The 15,844-nt window shown below is 55.0% G+C and overlaps 1 protein-coding gene across 3 annotated transcripts in view; it reads left to right on the top strand.

Annotated features, from left to right (window-relative positions):
- The first annotated feature begins 41 nt into the window (after positions 1-41).
- The window catches only part of CHERP (calcium homeostasis endoplasmic reticulum protein), a 19,057-nt gene continuing 3,254 nt past the window's right edge, over positions 42-15,844 (top strand). For 2 of the 3 annotated variants that reach the window (XM_014538219.1, XM_005856682.2), the window contains exons 1-12: positions 42-168; positions 482-655; positions 4,485-4,669; positions 5,713-5,850; positions 6,139-6,290; positions 7,819-7,963; positions 8,057-8,146; positions 9,447-9,705; positions 10,443-10,618; positions 12,003-12,438; positions 14,026-14,264; positions 15,079-15,212. In XM_014538219.1, coding sequence (XP_014393705.1) covers positions 144-168; positions 482-655; positions 4,485-4,669; positions 5,713-5,850; positions 6,139-6,290; positions 7,819-7,963; positions 8,057-8,146; positions 9,447-9,705; positions 10,443-10,618; positions 12,003-12,438; positions 14,026-14,264; positions 15,079-15,212 — 2,153 coding nt within the window. In that variant the 5' untranslated portion in view covers positions 42-143. The remainder of the gene's footprint in view (positions 169-481; positions 656-4,484; positions 4,670-5,712; positions 5,851-6,138; positions 6,291-7,818; positions 7,964-8,056; positions 8,147-9,446; positions 9,706-10,442; positions 10,619-12,002; positions 12,439-14,025; positions 14,265-15,078; positions 15,213-15,844) is intronic. The other variant, XM_005856683.2, reaches the window with a different exon arrangement.

Here is a 15,844-nt window from a genome sequence, read left to right as displayed (position 1 = left end):
CGGCGACGGCCGTAAGTGACGGACGGAAGCAGCCCACGAGGCCCGCCGTAAACGGCTCCCTCGCGCCACTTCCTGCCGGCTTCCACAGACGGCGCTGGTGGGGGATCGAGAGGCACCGGAGGTCGTTCCCGGCGGCAGGAGCCATGGAGATGCCGCTGCCACCCGACGGTGAGGCCCAGCGCGAGTTTAGGGACCGTTTCTCTCTCCCCCGGATCCCCTGTTGGCCTACCCCGCCTCCTGAGGTCCCCGGGCCTAGGAGGGGGCGGGGCTCGGCCTCCCGGGTTTGCCTGCGGCCTCTCCCGCGGGTCTCCGCATTCCCGGCGCGCTTGTGGCCCCTACCAGGACCCGTACAAGGGCGGGCGGCCTCTGCGGGGCCCACCCCTAGAGATCCCGACCTGGCGGACGGCGGCTGGTGAGCCAGGGCCCCCGGATTTGGGCGGTCCTCGCTGACGCCCCGCGTGGCCTTTTCTCCGTTCTCCAGACCAGGAGCTTCGAAATGTCATCGACAAACTGGCCCAGTTCGTGGCTCGCAACGGGCCCGAGTTTGAGAAGATGACGATGGAGAAGCAGAAGGACAACCCCAAATTCTCGTTTCTGTTCGGAGGCGACTTCTACAGTTACTACAAGTGCAAGCTAGCGCTGGAACAGCAGCAGCGTGAGTCCTCTCCCGCTCTCTGGTCGCACCCTGGAGCGATTTCTTTCTCTGATACCAGTGCAGGCTCTGCCACAAACCGCCTTCTTTTGGGTCGCATGCTCTTTCAAATTGTGGGAGCTAGGCCTTCACGATCCCTTCCGTTGTTCCCAGGCCTGCAGCAAGTGGTTGCTGGGTCCGAGTGTAATGGGGAAGGAGGTTATGGATCCACCTTCTGGGCTCGAGTTCAGGGATTTTTCTATTGTTTTTGCAAACGTGATGACCGAGGTCAGCAGAAGTAGTGATTGCTTCAGTGTTTTCCAGGAAGGAAGTGATAGAGGCTGGACTGGGACTCTGTTTTGAGCCACTGTTCAGCTCCCTTTGTGGGCTCTTCCTGGGTCCAGCAAGGTTTTTGTGCATTTCAGTTGCTTACAGTCCAAATCAAAAAGTATTGTCCCTTTGGGTTTTAGTTCTTTGCAGAGGTTTACAGTGTTCACTGAGCTGGACATCAGGATTCTGGTCCTGCCCTCAGAGGATTTAAGATGGAGTTAGAAATCACAGCTGGCCTTTGAATAACAAATAGTCTCCAGGTGGTAAGGTCCTACATCAGTTTTGTCCAGTAATGATTACCTAGCTTCTGAATACATTTGAATGAGTAGAGGATTGCTCAAGTTGATGGGCATTGAAAGCTGAATGTTCCCTGGACTACAAGCACCAGACTTTGTTTGGGGTCATTCTTGTGCCCTAATACATAGTACACAGTAACGTTCAATAAAGAATTTGTAAGAAACTGCTAAGGTGCAGTGGCTTGAACAAGCTTGGTGTGTTTGGGTATCCATGGAAGAAACCATGAGAGGCCCAGCATGGCTGGAGCACAGAACATGTGTGGAGGGGGGAAGCATTTGGTCTGGAGTGGAAATGCCAGGGGAATGTTGGGGTTTTCACCCTCAGTTCAGGGGTTCTTGTGCATAGTTATGTTTGAGATGGGGGTGAGGGAGATCAGCTTCCTGAAATTGTAGGCAAAATGTTGTGTGTGCTTACATGTCCTGGAGCAGTTACTCCTTAGCCCCTGCACACCAGTTTAAAACCCCTGCTACAGAAAGTGTGAAGTCACGAGAGAGTTTGAAACAAAGGAGTGATGGGTCAGGTTCGTATGGTCAATGTGGCAAAGCTGGAGGGAGCAGGAGTGGAGGCTGGAACCAGTGAGGCCAGCAGGGAATGCACAGGAGCGTTTGACGGGTAAGGTCTGAATTAGATCAGTGGGTTGAGCCTGAGGGACTCAGCCTGGGGGGTTCCTGGGGTTAAGGGGTCGAATCCATGAATTAGGGCACCAGATGGATATTTTTGACATAACCAGGTGTGTATGGGGGGGTGGGGGCGTGCTTTGGCTGGAGTGACCAGGAGTGAGAGCTGCTTCCCTTGCAAGAGGAGCTCACTCACCCTGCCCTGTAGGGTTAGAAATCCAGGGCTGCTTGGGGCTTGGTGCCATAACCCAGGAAGGAAGGGTGCTTCTAGCAGGCGAAGATTGGGGCTCATGAAGTGTTTTCTGCAGGTAATATCTAGCTGTGATTGAAGAATGCATAGAGTTAGCCAGATGGAAACTGAAGAGAGAAAGGTGTTCAGGCAGAGGAAACTGCCTTAGGAGGGACTAGGGAGTGGAGGGGACAAGAGCTCAAGGTGGCTGAAGCCCAGAGAAGGAGGGGTTCTTAGAGTGGCTCAAAGTGAGGGTGCAGAGTAGGGAGGGCTGGCTTGCCAAGGACTTAGGAATTCTCCTGGGAGCTTTGGGGTCTCTTGAAGGGTTGGTTTCAGGTCTGTGTTGTGGAGCAGGGTTAGTCATTGTAAAGACTGGAGCCCAGGACTGTTCTAGAATGGCGTTTTGCAAACTCTGTTGAAGGACCAGTTTTTGTTTTTTTAAAAATTCTGTTGTAGAGAGTATACCTTTGCAAAATAGAGTAAAAATGTGAGCCATAAAAGCGTCAAGTACTTCTTCACCATTTCTGTATTTGTGTAATCTTTCACCTGACTGCTCCTCAGACCACACTTTGAGCAGCATCACTATATTGCCATGTGGAGGGGGACCGGACTGGACGCAGGGAGACCGGTTTCAAGGGTGATGCCGGTGACAGCAGGGACACAAACAGACCAGAATGTGATCTAGAAAGCTGATGACAGCACGGGTTGACTTGTCAGTGTGAGGTGCAAGGGAAAAACGAGGGTTTGTGCCTTCTAGGCTCTGGCTTGGGTATATGGGCATAGCCATGCCAGCCACAGAGATCAGGAGTAGGGCTTGGTGGGGTGGAGCATGGGGCAAGAGGATATGCATGCCTGTGGAAAGCTATGGGCTGTTCGAGCTGTAATTAGGTCCAGAGCTCAAGGAATCCGGGGTGAACATGATAGAGTTAGGAATTATGGTATGCTGATTGTAATTGCATTCCCCTAGGGGTTTCAGAGAGAAGACAGCCCTGGCATCCCAGCAGTTAAGGGTCAGAGAGAAAGTGGAAGGGGCCACACAGACTGAGTGAGACAGGGACCTGTGACAGGGCCATCGGGCTGAATAAGGATGTCCCCAAGGGCTGTGGGGATAGGGGTTGGGATGGGTGAACAGAGCCAGACTTTCCCTGGGCAAGTAAGATAAAGGAGAGATGAACTGAAATGGAATCTTGACTGTAAAATTGTTGAGAGGAGGGGCATGCGATTAAGGGAAAGTTTTTTAAGACAGAGACAGGTATATTTTGGGGCTGCTGGGAAGGAGTCAGAAAGAGGGAGAAAATGAAGAAATGAGAGCGAGAGAACAGATTTGCTGAAGAAATGTCTCTGGGAGGTGGAGGAGGATGTCCCCGAGGGTGTCAACACCAGAAGGCTCAACCAGATCTAAGAAGTGACTGAGTGTCCCGAGATGGGCCCTGGACAGCACCATCTGTTCTGTCTGCCTGTCTTTGTCCAAAGGCCAGGTCCCCTTGGGATGGGACTCAGCAGGGTTCCAGCAGTGCGTGGTCATGTTCAGACCAGACAAGACCCAATGGCCGATGGGGAGACCATTTTGTTCAGCGACCCTTCCCAGCAGAACCCCCCACATCCCACCACCCAAATGTCTGTCTCTTCTCATCTGGCCACATTCGGGGCACACACCCACCTGACCCAGTCTCCTAGCAGTAGGATGGTCGTCTCATCCTGGCTCAACCTCGATTGACTCCGAGGAGTCCCTTTCCCCAAACAGAGTCAGGATAAGGAAATCAAGGGGCACGTGGTGATGGGCCACAGCATGTGCTCAGGGGTGCTGCCTGCTCCTATTTTGGGCTCCCTGGCTGGGCGTCAGGTGGCTTTGATGACCTGAAAGTAAAGAGTATATTAGGGGGTGGTAGCAGAGAGGCTGAGGGACTGGGAGAGATGCTCATGGGGCAGAGCTTTGGCCTGGGTTTAGCTTCACTTTAGGCCTTGGTGAGGTGGGGAAGGTGAGGGGGGATGGGCTCTGGCTTGGTCTGTGCCAGAGGACACTGGGCAAGACAGACAGTGTTGGAAAGCGTGGCAGGGTTACAGTCCTGAGATCTCCAAGGAGAGGACTGGTACAAAGGCGGAAGGTGGTGGATGGGACACGGGAAAGGGGCTGGTTCTAGGCTCTGGGGGAATGAGAGGGGTGGGAGAGCCAGGCTGAGCGTGAGTGGAGCCTGGCAGACTTCGGTGGGGGTGTGGCAGAGGCAGGGATGTGGCTGCAGCACAGTGCAGAAGTCCTCTTGTGGATGGTAAGTGTAGAGAGGGGAGCCCCTATGGCTGAGGGCTGCCCAAGAGGCAGCCAAGGAGACACCTAGACCCGAGCCACCTTCTCACCGGGACACCTTTTCTCCTCTTCTGCCAGTCATCTGCAAGCAGCAGGCCCCAGAGCTGGAGCCGGCCGCAGCGCTGCCACCCCTCACACAGCCCCCGTTAGCCCCTGCTGCACCCATCCCACCCGCCCAGGGAGCCCCGTCAATGGATGAGCTCATCCAGCAGAGCCAGTGGAACCTGCAGCAGCAGGAGCAGCACCTGCTTGCCCTCAGACAGGTATGGGGCCTGCTCCTCCTCTTCCCTCCCACTCCCATCAGCCCTCAGTAGGCCTAGGGCCCTCCCCTTTCCCCTTTTTGTCCTTAGGTGGTCTCTGGAGCTCACCCCTGTGCCTCAGTTTTTGCATCTGTACATTGGGACTCACAAATAGCTATCAGGAGGACCCATTCCCAAGCATCAGTGCTGTGGACAGTGCTGCCACTACCCATGGCGTGTTTAGCCCAGTCCCTCTGGACAGAGGTTGCTTCTCATTCCAGTGAAATCATTACCCAAGCTGTTTACTGGGGTGGACACCTATGAGTGGGACTACACGTTAGGAATTGTGTAACAGAATACCGTGTGGCCTTTGGTGCCATTGGCACCAGTTCTTGCTAGCCAGGTCACTCCAAGCTGTTGAGGGAAGGACCCTTCTGTCCTGATCCATTTCAGTTCTAATACTTTTTGCCAAGTATAGTACGATGAATCACATGGAAAATGAGACGAATGAAAAAAAATAAGGCATCTGAAACACCAGCCCCTGTTTTATTACTATATTTAAGATTACTGTCATATTGCTGACAACAAAACATGCCAGATCACTCACCCTCAGTTTCTGGCTGGAGCTTCTCATAGGATGGGTGGTCCAGCCTCGGCCAGCCCTGATCGGACTGCCTGTCCCCACAGAAGTCCCAGATTTCAGCAGTCTCTCAGTTTGCCAGTCTAACGATGAAACTGCTCTCCTGTTTTAATTTTCCATTCCCTGGTTGCTCTCCTTTCTCCTGACTAGTGACCTTTCATAAATCCTCTCTGTGCTGTCTGTCCACTTTCTTTTTGTGTTTAATTAGCCTGCAGAGGTCCCTTGTTCCTCTGGGTCTTAATCATTCCATCTGTCACCTGGGGTAGGGGTGGACATTGTCTTTCCTTCTGTCCCATCTTGCTCTAACCTCTGCCTGCCGTGGCCGTGACTGCTCCTGTGGGTGTGAGGCTGTGGGTGTGAGGGACAGGGCCTTCTGCTGCTGTGGTGGGACATTGATGGGCAGTCTTGGTCCCACCTGGCCTCCCAGGAGCAGGTGACGGCGGCGGTGGCCCATGCGGTGGAGCAGCAGATGCAGAAGCTCCTGGAGGAGACCCAGCTGGACATGAATGAGTTTGACAACCTGCTGCAGCCGATCATTGACACGTGCACCAAAGATGCCATCTCGGTGAGGGCAGTGGGGCCGGGTGGGCTCAGTGCTCCCAGAACCTAGTGCTCCTGACAGGTGAGAGCCCACCAAAGCCTCTGGGCCAGGGCTGCTGTAGCGATGCCCCCTCTACTCTTGCCCTTCCCCCTTGAGCACCTCCAAGAGAGGGGGAAGGCAGGCAGAGGCTGCAGCATGTGGCCGAGCCCTTGGGCACCACACCCTCGGCTGTGCCCTGACCTCCCTGGGCACTTGCCCAGGCTCTGGCTGGGGGAGCCCAACTCTGCTCACCCATTGCTCTGTCTGTTGCAGGCCGGGAAGAACTGGATGTTCAGCAACGCTAAGTCCCCTCCGCACTGTGAGCTAATGGCAGGCCACCTCCGGAACCGCATCACAGCTGATGGGGCACACTTTGAGCTGCGGCTGCACCTCATCTACCTGATCAATGACGTGCTGCACCACTGGTAAGGGCCTCTCGGGCCCCGCTTGCCTTCCCTCTTCTGGCCCTCTTGTGGCCACTGCACTTCACTCAGTAACTTGGCTGGTCTCAGGATGTGGGTTATTTGTCCAGAGACCCTGGGAGAGAGTCACTATGCCACAAGCTCCTCCTCTTTCCACCCCTACCCCCACCCCCCCACACACACTCACACACACCTCAGCCTATCCCTGGATCCCCATCCCCACCTCACCTAGGGCCACGGTTCCTTCACTCCTTACTCAGGGCAAATTCTGGTATCTTTCGGCATCTCTCTGTTGGCTGTCAGCTCCGCGTCAATGATACACATTACACACCCTCAGTCAGCTGACTGCCCTGCTTCAGGTTCCCCTTGCGGACCCTATGTCCCAGCCCACCAAGACAAATCCCCCACCCTCACAGCCCTCCCAGGCCAGTGGTTACGTCTGCACTGCCTTTTGGGGGCCTTATGACAAAGGTTAACTTAAGGAACCAGATGCCTGGGCCAAGACAGGCCCCGGGAGGAGACAGGCAGAAGGAAGCAGTGCTAGTAAGGCGGTGTGTGGCTGCCATGTTTGGCTTTGAGCTTGGCCAGCTGAAGGGCATGGTGCCCGTAAGGGCAGCAGAAACTGACCTGTCCCTCTCAGTCCTTTGCCCTGCCCTGTCTTCCGCCACACGTATATCCTGGGTCCCTGCCCTCCTCGCGCCACACTCAGCCACTCCCTACATCATCATTCCCTTATTTCGCATGTGGGGAAATAAGCAGCCGCCTGGGACTTTCCCTGCCTTCCTGCTTTATTCACTCCTCTTCTGACTCCAGGCAGCTCTGCAGAGACAGCCCTGTCCTACCTGTCCTCCGCCTGGACGGCTCTCCCTCCCATGACCCACTTCCCTACTCCAGGCACTTGCTCCAGGCTGTGAGCTCTCTCTGTTGAACTTGGTGTTGGGAGGGGTTCCAGCCACTTGCCTCATGCCATCTGGGCTCACTGCCACACTGGGGGCCCCATGCCACCTCAGTGTGTAGCTGCAGGGACCTCCACACCCCATTATCCTCAGAGTGCCCCCCGAAGGATGTGGGGGCAGGCTGCCTTGCCCTGCCAGCCACAGGTCCCCAATGCCAGGCACACTTGGCACACTCCCTCTGCCTCCTGAAACACGGGGCCCAAGTCAGATTTTTGTGCACATGGGATCACAGTGCTGAGCAAGACCACATAGACAAGGCCCTGAGCCACAACAGCTCTAGCCTGTCCTTTGTGGACATTGGGATTCTCACAGGCTCTGTGTCCATTATGCCAGGAGGGAAGGATTATTTTACTAACAAGGAGATCAAAGTGACAGGCATTGCTCTGAAGGTCCCCACCCTGTGTTTTTTCCCTCCTCCCACTGCTGTCGGTCAGTGGGGCCCAAGTGCCAGCACAGATCCTGTGGGGAGCCCAGCCCTCGTCCCAGCCGGGTTGGGGGCCCGTTCCCTGAGAAGGCAGAGGGTGCTATGGCTGGAGCCACGATGGTAACGGGCGCGTGGCCGGGTCCCGCCCCAGGGCCCTGACGCGCGGAAGGTCTCTCCCTCACAGCCAGCGCAAGCAGGCCAGGGAGCTGCTGGCCGCCCTGCAGAAGGTTGTGGTGCCCATCTACTGCACCAGCTTCTTGGCCGTGGAGGAGGACAAGCAGCAAAAGATTGCCCGGGTACGTGGCGCAGCCTGGAGGGTAGAGTAAGGTGGGTAGGGGATGGGGCAAACTGTTTCTCCCTGACATGATTGCTCATCCTCCCACGTCCAGCTCCTGCAGCTATGGGAGAAGAACGGCTACTTTGATGACTCCATCATCCAGCAGTTGCAGAGCCCGGCCCTGGGGCTCGGCCAGTACCAGGTGAGTGCCACCACCTCCCGAACTACACGCGGGGCCAGGGTGACACCACCCAGCAGCTTCCAGAAGTCAGGGGGCCCACCTCCCCCACCTGGGCTGGGAACAGCCGATGGAATGGTGGCCTCGGAGCCCAGATGGCATTTTCTAAACTGGGCGCCCGGGTGGCCCTCTAGTGAGTGTTGAAGGCCGGGGTCTGAGCAGCAGCCTTGGGGGGCCCTGTCCCATGCACAGGAAGGGGGGAACCCTCCCAGGGAGGCTTCCTGGTGCGCTTGTAACCGAGTTTCCCAATTTAGGCCCTGTTTTCAGGGTGTCATTGGCTTGTTTGCACTGGTCCTCCAGGCCCACATTCACACGATGGGAAGGTGAGGAGACCCCAGGTAGTCTAGGCTGCTGTGGCCATCACCTGGTGCAGTCAGTGCTCCCCATACACGTGTCTGCCTTTGCCCAGGGGAGGGGCACAGGGCAGGAAGGGTCTTCTTGGTCCCCTCTACCATGGTACCAGCATCACTGCCCTATGCGCAGCTTCTGGAATAAAAAGCACAGCTCACACCTTCTCTCAGGCTGGAAGGCCTGGCTGAATGTCAGGAGCTCTGTGCAGGCTGCTTCCCTCGGTGATGGTCCTAAATGCCATCTTCTCCACAGGGGACAGGCGCTCATGCTCAGAAACAAAGGAGGAAAGTGCATTTCCTACTTTCTCTACATTTTACCCACTTTTCCTTATGTTAAATAAAAATGGACTTGTATTGTTATACAACGGTTAAGGCTAACTGTTTTTTTCCTCCTGAGTTCAGCTTAGTAAACGTGATAGCTCGTGTTTACTAAGCCTCTACCAGACTAGTCCCTTTCCATGTGTTATTTGCTGACTTCTCCCTGAAATCTTCAGAAGTTGGTCCCAATGTTGTCCCATTTTGCAGATGAGAAAAAATGAGGCTCAGGGAGGTGTGACTTATTCAAAGCCAGGCAGCAAGTAAGCACAGCCCGTGAGCATGTCTCAGAATATTTGCCAGTGATGTACGTTTCAAGTCTGTGTGGCCGCCTAGGGCACAGCTATCATTGCCTGATTCCATCATCAGGGAATTCTAAACTGCACTGCACATCACCAAGATTTTGGCTAGATTAGGTGGTCTGGTTGTCAAGACCAAGTTGATCGGTTTCCATGACGTCACCTGCCAGCTGGGCCTCACTGCCCCTGGCAGCACCCCGACTTCCCAGTGCTTTCCTAGCATTTGACCCCATGCTGCTCTGGAAGGGGTGGGCCCTGAGGCTCGAGCACTGAGTGCCCCCGCCCTTCTCTTTCCACCAGGCAACGCTTATCAATGAGTACTCCTCGGTGGTCCAGCCAGTGCAGCTGGCCTTCCAGCAGCAGATCCAGACCCTCAAGACGCAGCATGAGGAGTTTGTCAACAGCCTGGCCCAACAGCAGCAGCAGCAGCAGCAGCAACAGCAACAGCAGCAGATCCAGATGCCACAAATAGAAGCTGAAGTCAAGGCCACACCACCACCACCTGCCCCACCGCCAGCCCCTACGCCCGCCCCCGCCATCCCGCCAACCACCCAGCCCGGTATGTGGCCCCCCTGCACCCACTCTTGGGGGCTGGTCCCAGGAGGCAGCTTTCCCCCAGAGAAGGGCTCTAGTTTCGGAGTCTCGGGCCAGATTCTAATCAGTTTAAAGCAACAGGCTGGGGAATTTCACATTTAAACATAATAAAACTTTTACAACTCAGTTCTCCTTTATAAACTGTCCCAGAGAACAGGCAAAGAGGAAAGCTGCCCAAATCATTTTCCAAGACCAAGATAACTTTCTTACCAGTTGGGCAAGGACAGAACAAGAATTACAAATATAATCCATTGTCGCTTCTGAATAAAGATGCAGAAATACTGAACAAAATCTTAGCAAATTAAAACCAGCCAAGTATCTTTAAAATATATTATGACCAAAAAGGACATGTTCCAGGAATGTATAAGGATGGTTTAACACTGAAGAAGCCTAATAACGTAACATCAAATGGAAGGAAGTGATATTTGAATTAGATACAGAATAGGTAATAAAATTCAGCAATGGTAAAAATTCTTCAGCAAACTAAGGTCAACCTGGTAGAAGTACGGTACTTCCTGTAAAGCTTTCAGAACAGAAGTGTGTGTCCTGCTGCCTTCCCAGCAGTTTTCCTTGGGTCATGAAGCGAGGATTTATCAGGAAATGAAGCCCAGTCTGGGCTGCCCGGGTGTCAGCTGATGACCGTTTTGGGTGGTACCTCCTGCTGCTGTGGCCTCCACTAACTGCCTTCTTGCCTGGCTCCAGATGACAGCAAGCCTCCCATCCAAATGCCCGGCTCCTCTGAATATGACGCCTCAGGAGGGGTCCAGGACCCTGCAGCCACCGGCCCCCGGGGCCCTGGGCCCCACGACCAGATCCCACCTAACAAACCACCGTGGTTTGACCAGCCTCACCCCGTTGCTCCTTGGGGTCAACAGCAGGTATTTCTTACCGGGGCAAGTGAGCGTGCTTGGGTCTAACGAGACTGACGACAAGGGTGGCGGGCAGCCTCTGTAGGTGAGGGGCTTTTAGCCGCTTGCTGGGAGACTGGAAGCTCTGCAGCAGGGTCTGGGGGAGAGGGTACGATAGCCCCATCTTCCCACGGTACTGGGATTAGGTGAAGCAAGAAAGGCAGGCCTTGCCTCCTCTCGTGCTTTGATCATTTGGGATTGTCAGTAACAGGTCCCCGTTTTCCAGTGAGTGCAGGGAAGTTCCACACAGCACAGGAGGGTGCGCCCTTTCCTTTCCTTTCTTTGACTCGTTTGACTAGCAAAGTGTCAACACCTTGTCACTGGAGAGAACATGGTGCTTTTAAAAGAGGTGGAAGGTCACAAGTGTCAGGCAGCACATTCTGGGGCTGAGATACTGGTCACTTCCTCCCGTTTCCTTGGGGTGAGAAACTTCTAGGCAAGGGCAAGTGTCATCTCATCCAGCATAGCAGAACTAGGAGGCTCACGACAACAGGGTCCCCTCACCGAGGGTCTGCCCTCGGTCGGCAGTCCATGGTCAGACGCCATGGCCTGGCAGTGCACTTGGCCTGGCCTGCCCATGAGGCATCTCACACGTTTTGAAATGATGGCCATATTTAAAGTTTGGCTTTCTGGCTTCCTGAGGATATGGTGGCCTGGGCCAGTCTCTGGTGGTAATGGTCAGTGGAGCTGACCAACCATGACCCTAGAGATGGGCTCTCTGATTGGCCTCATTGGACCCATCCTCCCTGGCTCTGAGTTTGGGTTGCAGTCCAACTTTAAGTCTTCAAAGCAGCAGCTGGGTGAGATTAGAGCTCATGTCTTCAGCCTTCAGAAACAAGTTTCCTGGGTCGGACCTAGGAGCAGACCCTGAAATAGGACTGAGGGCAAGTAGTTCAGTGGGAGATGTCTCAGGAGAACAGCACAGGGTCGAGGGAAGTTATGAAAGGGCTGATTCGGGGTGGGTGGCCTCTGGGGCTCAGCCACTGCGCACACTCTGGATGCAGCGGGGGAGGCACCTCTGTGCTGTCCACGAGGGGGCTCGGCTAGGGGGTGTTCCAATTCCCTGTATGTGGGGCCTCTAGAAAGTCCTGTATGAGGACTCAGAGAAGGCCTCAGCCACGATGGGGTGCAGAAACTTGGGAGTCAGGTTATCAGCATGGACACGAGGGGCCAGTGGTAGGGCAGATACCACTGCACCCACTGTAAACAGAGTAAAGCACCCATTCTGCACGGCAGAGTAAACAAAGCACCATGTGCCCAGGGCCACGCCCAGCAGACCATCAGCGTGCAGCTCCTGGCAGTGCGGAGGCTGGATGGGCCTGGAGAGGGCTAACATCTGCTCTTTGTCTCACAGCCTCCTGAGCAGCCCCCCTACCCACACCACCAGGGTGGGCCACCCCACTGCCCACCTTGGAACAACAGCCATGAGGGCATGTGGGGTGAGCAGCGTGGGGACCCCGGCTGGAACGGCCAGCGCGACGCACCCTGGAACAGCCAGCCCGACCCCAACTGGAACAGTCAGTTCGAGGGCCCCTGGAACAGCCAGCACGAGCAGCCGCCCTGGGGTGGTGGCCAGCGAGAGCCGCCCTTCCGCATGCAGCGGCCACCACACTTCCGCGGGCCCTTCCCACCCCACCAGCAGCACCCACAGTTCAACCAGCCACCACACCCCCACAACTTCAACCGCTTCCCGCCCCGCTTCATGCAGGATGACTTTCCCCCGAGGCACCCCTTCGAGCGGCCCCCCTATCCTCACCGCTTTGACTACCCTCAGGGGGACTTCCCTGCTGGTGAGTGTTTTGCATGTTTGAGGTCCAGTACACACAGCCCTCTCCTGCCCCTGGTTCCTGGAGAAGTCCTGGTTGCCTGCCTGGAGGAGGCACCTGACAGATTGGTCTCCTGAGCAGGCTGATGGCATTGCTCTTGGTCTTTGGTGTGCCCCTGATGTGCCCGGAGGCTAGGTCATAGGCAGAGGGTCATGGGATGACAGCGGAGAATAGACCACACACCAAGCAGTAGAGGGGTAACACTTTGGTCCCTCCTCGTAGGAATAGGGCACTGTCTCTGTCCTGCAGAGAAGGGCAGATAGATTCCAAAAGGAGAAGTAACCCCCAAGTGCCCATAGCAACAGGCACCGAGTCCAGGGCCCACACCGCTGTCATAGGATTGGTTTCCCGTTCCTTGTCTCAACAGTTTTCATCAGCTTTCCTACTTGATTATTGTTTTTCAGAGTCTTTATTTTTGTTAACTTTCTCTTTTTAAAATAAAATTTTAAATATGTTTTTATTGATTTCAGAGAGAGGAAGGGAGAGAGAGAGAGAAACATCAATGATGAGAGAAAATCAGCGATTGGCTGTGTCTTGCACATCCCCAACTAGGGATGGAGCCCAAAGCCCAGGCATGTGCTCTGACTGGGAATCCAACTGTGACCTCCTGGTTCATGAAATCGATGTTCAGCCACTGAGCCACACCAGCTGGGCTTAAAAGAATTTTATTCTTACTGTATTACTGCCTCTACCTTAAAACCCTCCATTGGTTATAAATTCAGCTCGGAGATCACTTAGCATGTATATTGTGTTAACATCCTGGGGTAGCATGACAGTCCCACAGATTGGGTGGCTCCAACAACAGTTACTGTTTCCCAGTCTAGAAACAAGGTTAGTTTCCTCTAATGTCTCTCTCCTCGACTTGTAGATGGCTACCTTCTCCCTGTGTCCTAATCTTTTTATCTCTTTCTACCTGCCTGTGTCCTAATCTTATAAGTCATATTGAATCAGGGCCCACCCATATGACTTCATTTTAAGTTAATTACCTCTTCAGAGGGAAAGTTAGGACTGGTGGTGGTGAATGCGGGGTCAGGGGTGGGGAGGAGATACAATTTAGCCCATAACATTGCTGTTAGAAGGTGCTGTGATTTCCCTATGGTTCCTCTCCTCGACTTGTAGATGGCTACCTTCTCCCTGTGTCCTAATCTTTTAAGTCATATTGAATCAGGGCCCACCCATATGACTTCATTTTAAGTTAATTACCTCTTCAGAGGGAAAGTTAGGACTGGTGGTGGTGAATGCGGGGTCAGGGGTGGGGAGGAGATACAATTTAGCCCATAACATTGCTGTTAGAAGGTGCTGTGATTTCCCTATGGTTCCTTCTTTAACCTACAAGGTCCATCAGGTGCTGCTGTGGGTGCCAGCCCCCTTCGAGCCTCTGCTCCTCCCCTCTTGCTGCATTGCCTGAGCAGTGAGTGAAGCAGTGCGAGGGGAGGTGATGGAAGGGCTGCTCAGAAAGTGGGTGTTGGCATCCTTGCTCCTCTCTGAGCTCCTTGGTGCCACCTGGCTCATAAATTCCCTGTGAGCCTGAGAGAAGTTTCTGTTTTGCAGAGATGGGACCCCCTCACCATCACCCTGGCCATCGCATGCCACATCCTGGGATCAATGAACACCCGCCCTGGGGGGGACCCCAGCACCCCGACTTTGGCCCTCCTCCCCATGGCTTCAACGGGCAACCGCCCCACATGCGGCGACAGGGCCCTCCCCACATCAACCACGATGACCCCAGTCTGGTCCCCAACGTTCCCTACTTCGATCTCCCCGCCGGGCTAATGGCCCCCCTTGTGAAGGTAAGGTCTGTGGTGAGTGCCACGCTGAGCGGGACAGGCTCGGGCCAGTGCCTCTGCCTCCATGTGAAAGGTTCATAGATGAAACTAATTCCCCGTAGGCTACAAAACTGCTTCCCCAGGCCACTTCCCCCATTTCCCACTCCCCAGTGAACTCGACCAAGCCCGTCTGTGAGAATGCACCTGATTGCGTGAGGCCCGTGTCCCCTGATCCCTCTGCATCTTTCTGGTGCTATGAGTTTGGTGCCACTTGGGGCAGGCTGGATTGGGCATGAGGCACGGGTCCTCTTAGTAATGGTTCTTGGAAGCCACCTTGTCCAGGGGTTGACGGCAGAGGGGTTTTTCAGGAAAGGGGCAACCGCTGAGGTGTGCCTTCATGGAACCTGGGAATGCATGTGAGGGGTGAGGTGAGCAAGGGGCTGGGACAGGCAGAGGGACCAGCGGATGAGCCAGTTCCTGGGCTGGGCTAAGGCTCCTGATTGTGGGAGGGCCCTCAAGGGAGATACCAGAGCTCTGGGTAGGAAGTCAGGGCACAGGGTGGCACCTGCAGGCAGAGCATTTGGGATTCACAGCGTGTCTGTGAATGAACCAGGGCTCTTTCTGTCTCCTTTCCTGAAGGCCGCCATGTCTTCTGTGTTCATTTTTTTGGAGAAAGAATTCTCTGGCTTTTATCAGCCTCAAAGAGGGTGGGCCTTCCAGCGAGGGCTGGGTGAGCACCCTGATGCCCAGGGCAACCCTAACCCAAACCAGGCCCTGTCTCCTGGGTGGGCCTGATGGCTCCAGCAAGATGTGGTGACAACTGTGTTCTCCACTGCAGCTAGAAGATCACGAGTACAAGCCTTTGGACCCTAAAGACATCCGCCTTCCCCCTCCCATGCCACCCAGTGAGAGGCTGCTGGCGGCCGTGGAGGCCTTTTACAGCCCTCCTTCCCATGACAGGCCAAGGAACAGGTACGGGGCCTGGGGAGACCCAGCAGTGGGGCCAGTGGTGGGAGGGGGGTCTATCCCATCTCCCAACCTGTCTTCCCCCAAGTTTGCTTCACAAGAAGGACTCTTACCATCCATACCTTCTACCCAGCATGGTGTGAGGCCCAGGTGAGGAGTGTGGTGTCTCTAAGAGAAATGGCATTATAGGGTCCGTTTCTCTCCTGACTATGGGTGGTGTGTGTCACACAGTGGCCCTTGATGAAAGGCTTCTCTGTTTGGGACTCGTTATCTTGCTGCACGTCCAGGCTTTGTCATGGGTCCCTTTCAGGATACCCTCCCCCAAAGGCCTTATCACCAGCCCAGCTGACATTGCTTCCTTTCCTGTGCCAGGCACAGGTTGCCATCTGAGTCACAGCCCCTGGTTCCCAGTTACGATTACCACAGGCCCTAAGACCCTCAGCTCTGTCTTTCCACTGCAGTTCAGAGGGGCCGAGAGCCAGTGGTGTCAGGTATAAGCCCAGTCTCTCCACCTCCCAGAGGTGTCCCGGCCTCAGCCTGCTTCCTCATCTGAGAAAGGGCATCCCGTGGAAATGACAGCCCCAGTGCTGTCTGTGGTGGCACGCACGCCGCATCCCGAGGGGGGGGGGGGGTGGGGC

Source organism: Myotis brandtii, unplaced genomic scaffold (genome assembly GCF_000412655.1).
Source record: "Myotis brandtii unplaced genomic scaffold, ASM41265v1 scaffold1040, whole genome shotgun sequence".
NCBI classification, from domain to species: Eukaryota; Metazoa; Chordata; class Mammalia; order Chiroptera; family Vespertilionidae; genus Myotis; species Myotis brandtii.
Note: the sequence above shows the minus strand (reverse complement) of the source record. Positions and strands in the feature narration are given on the sequence as shown.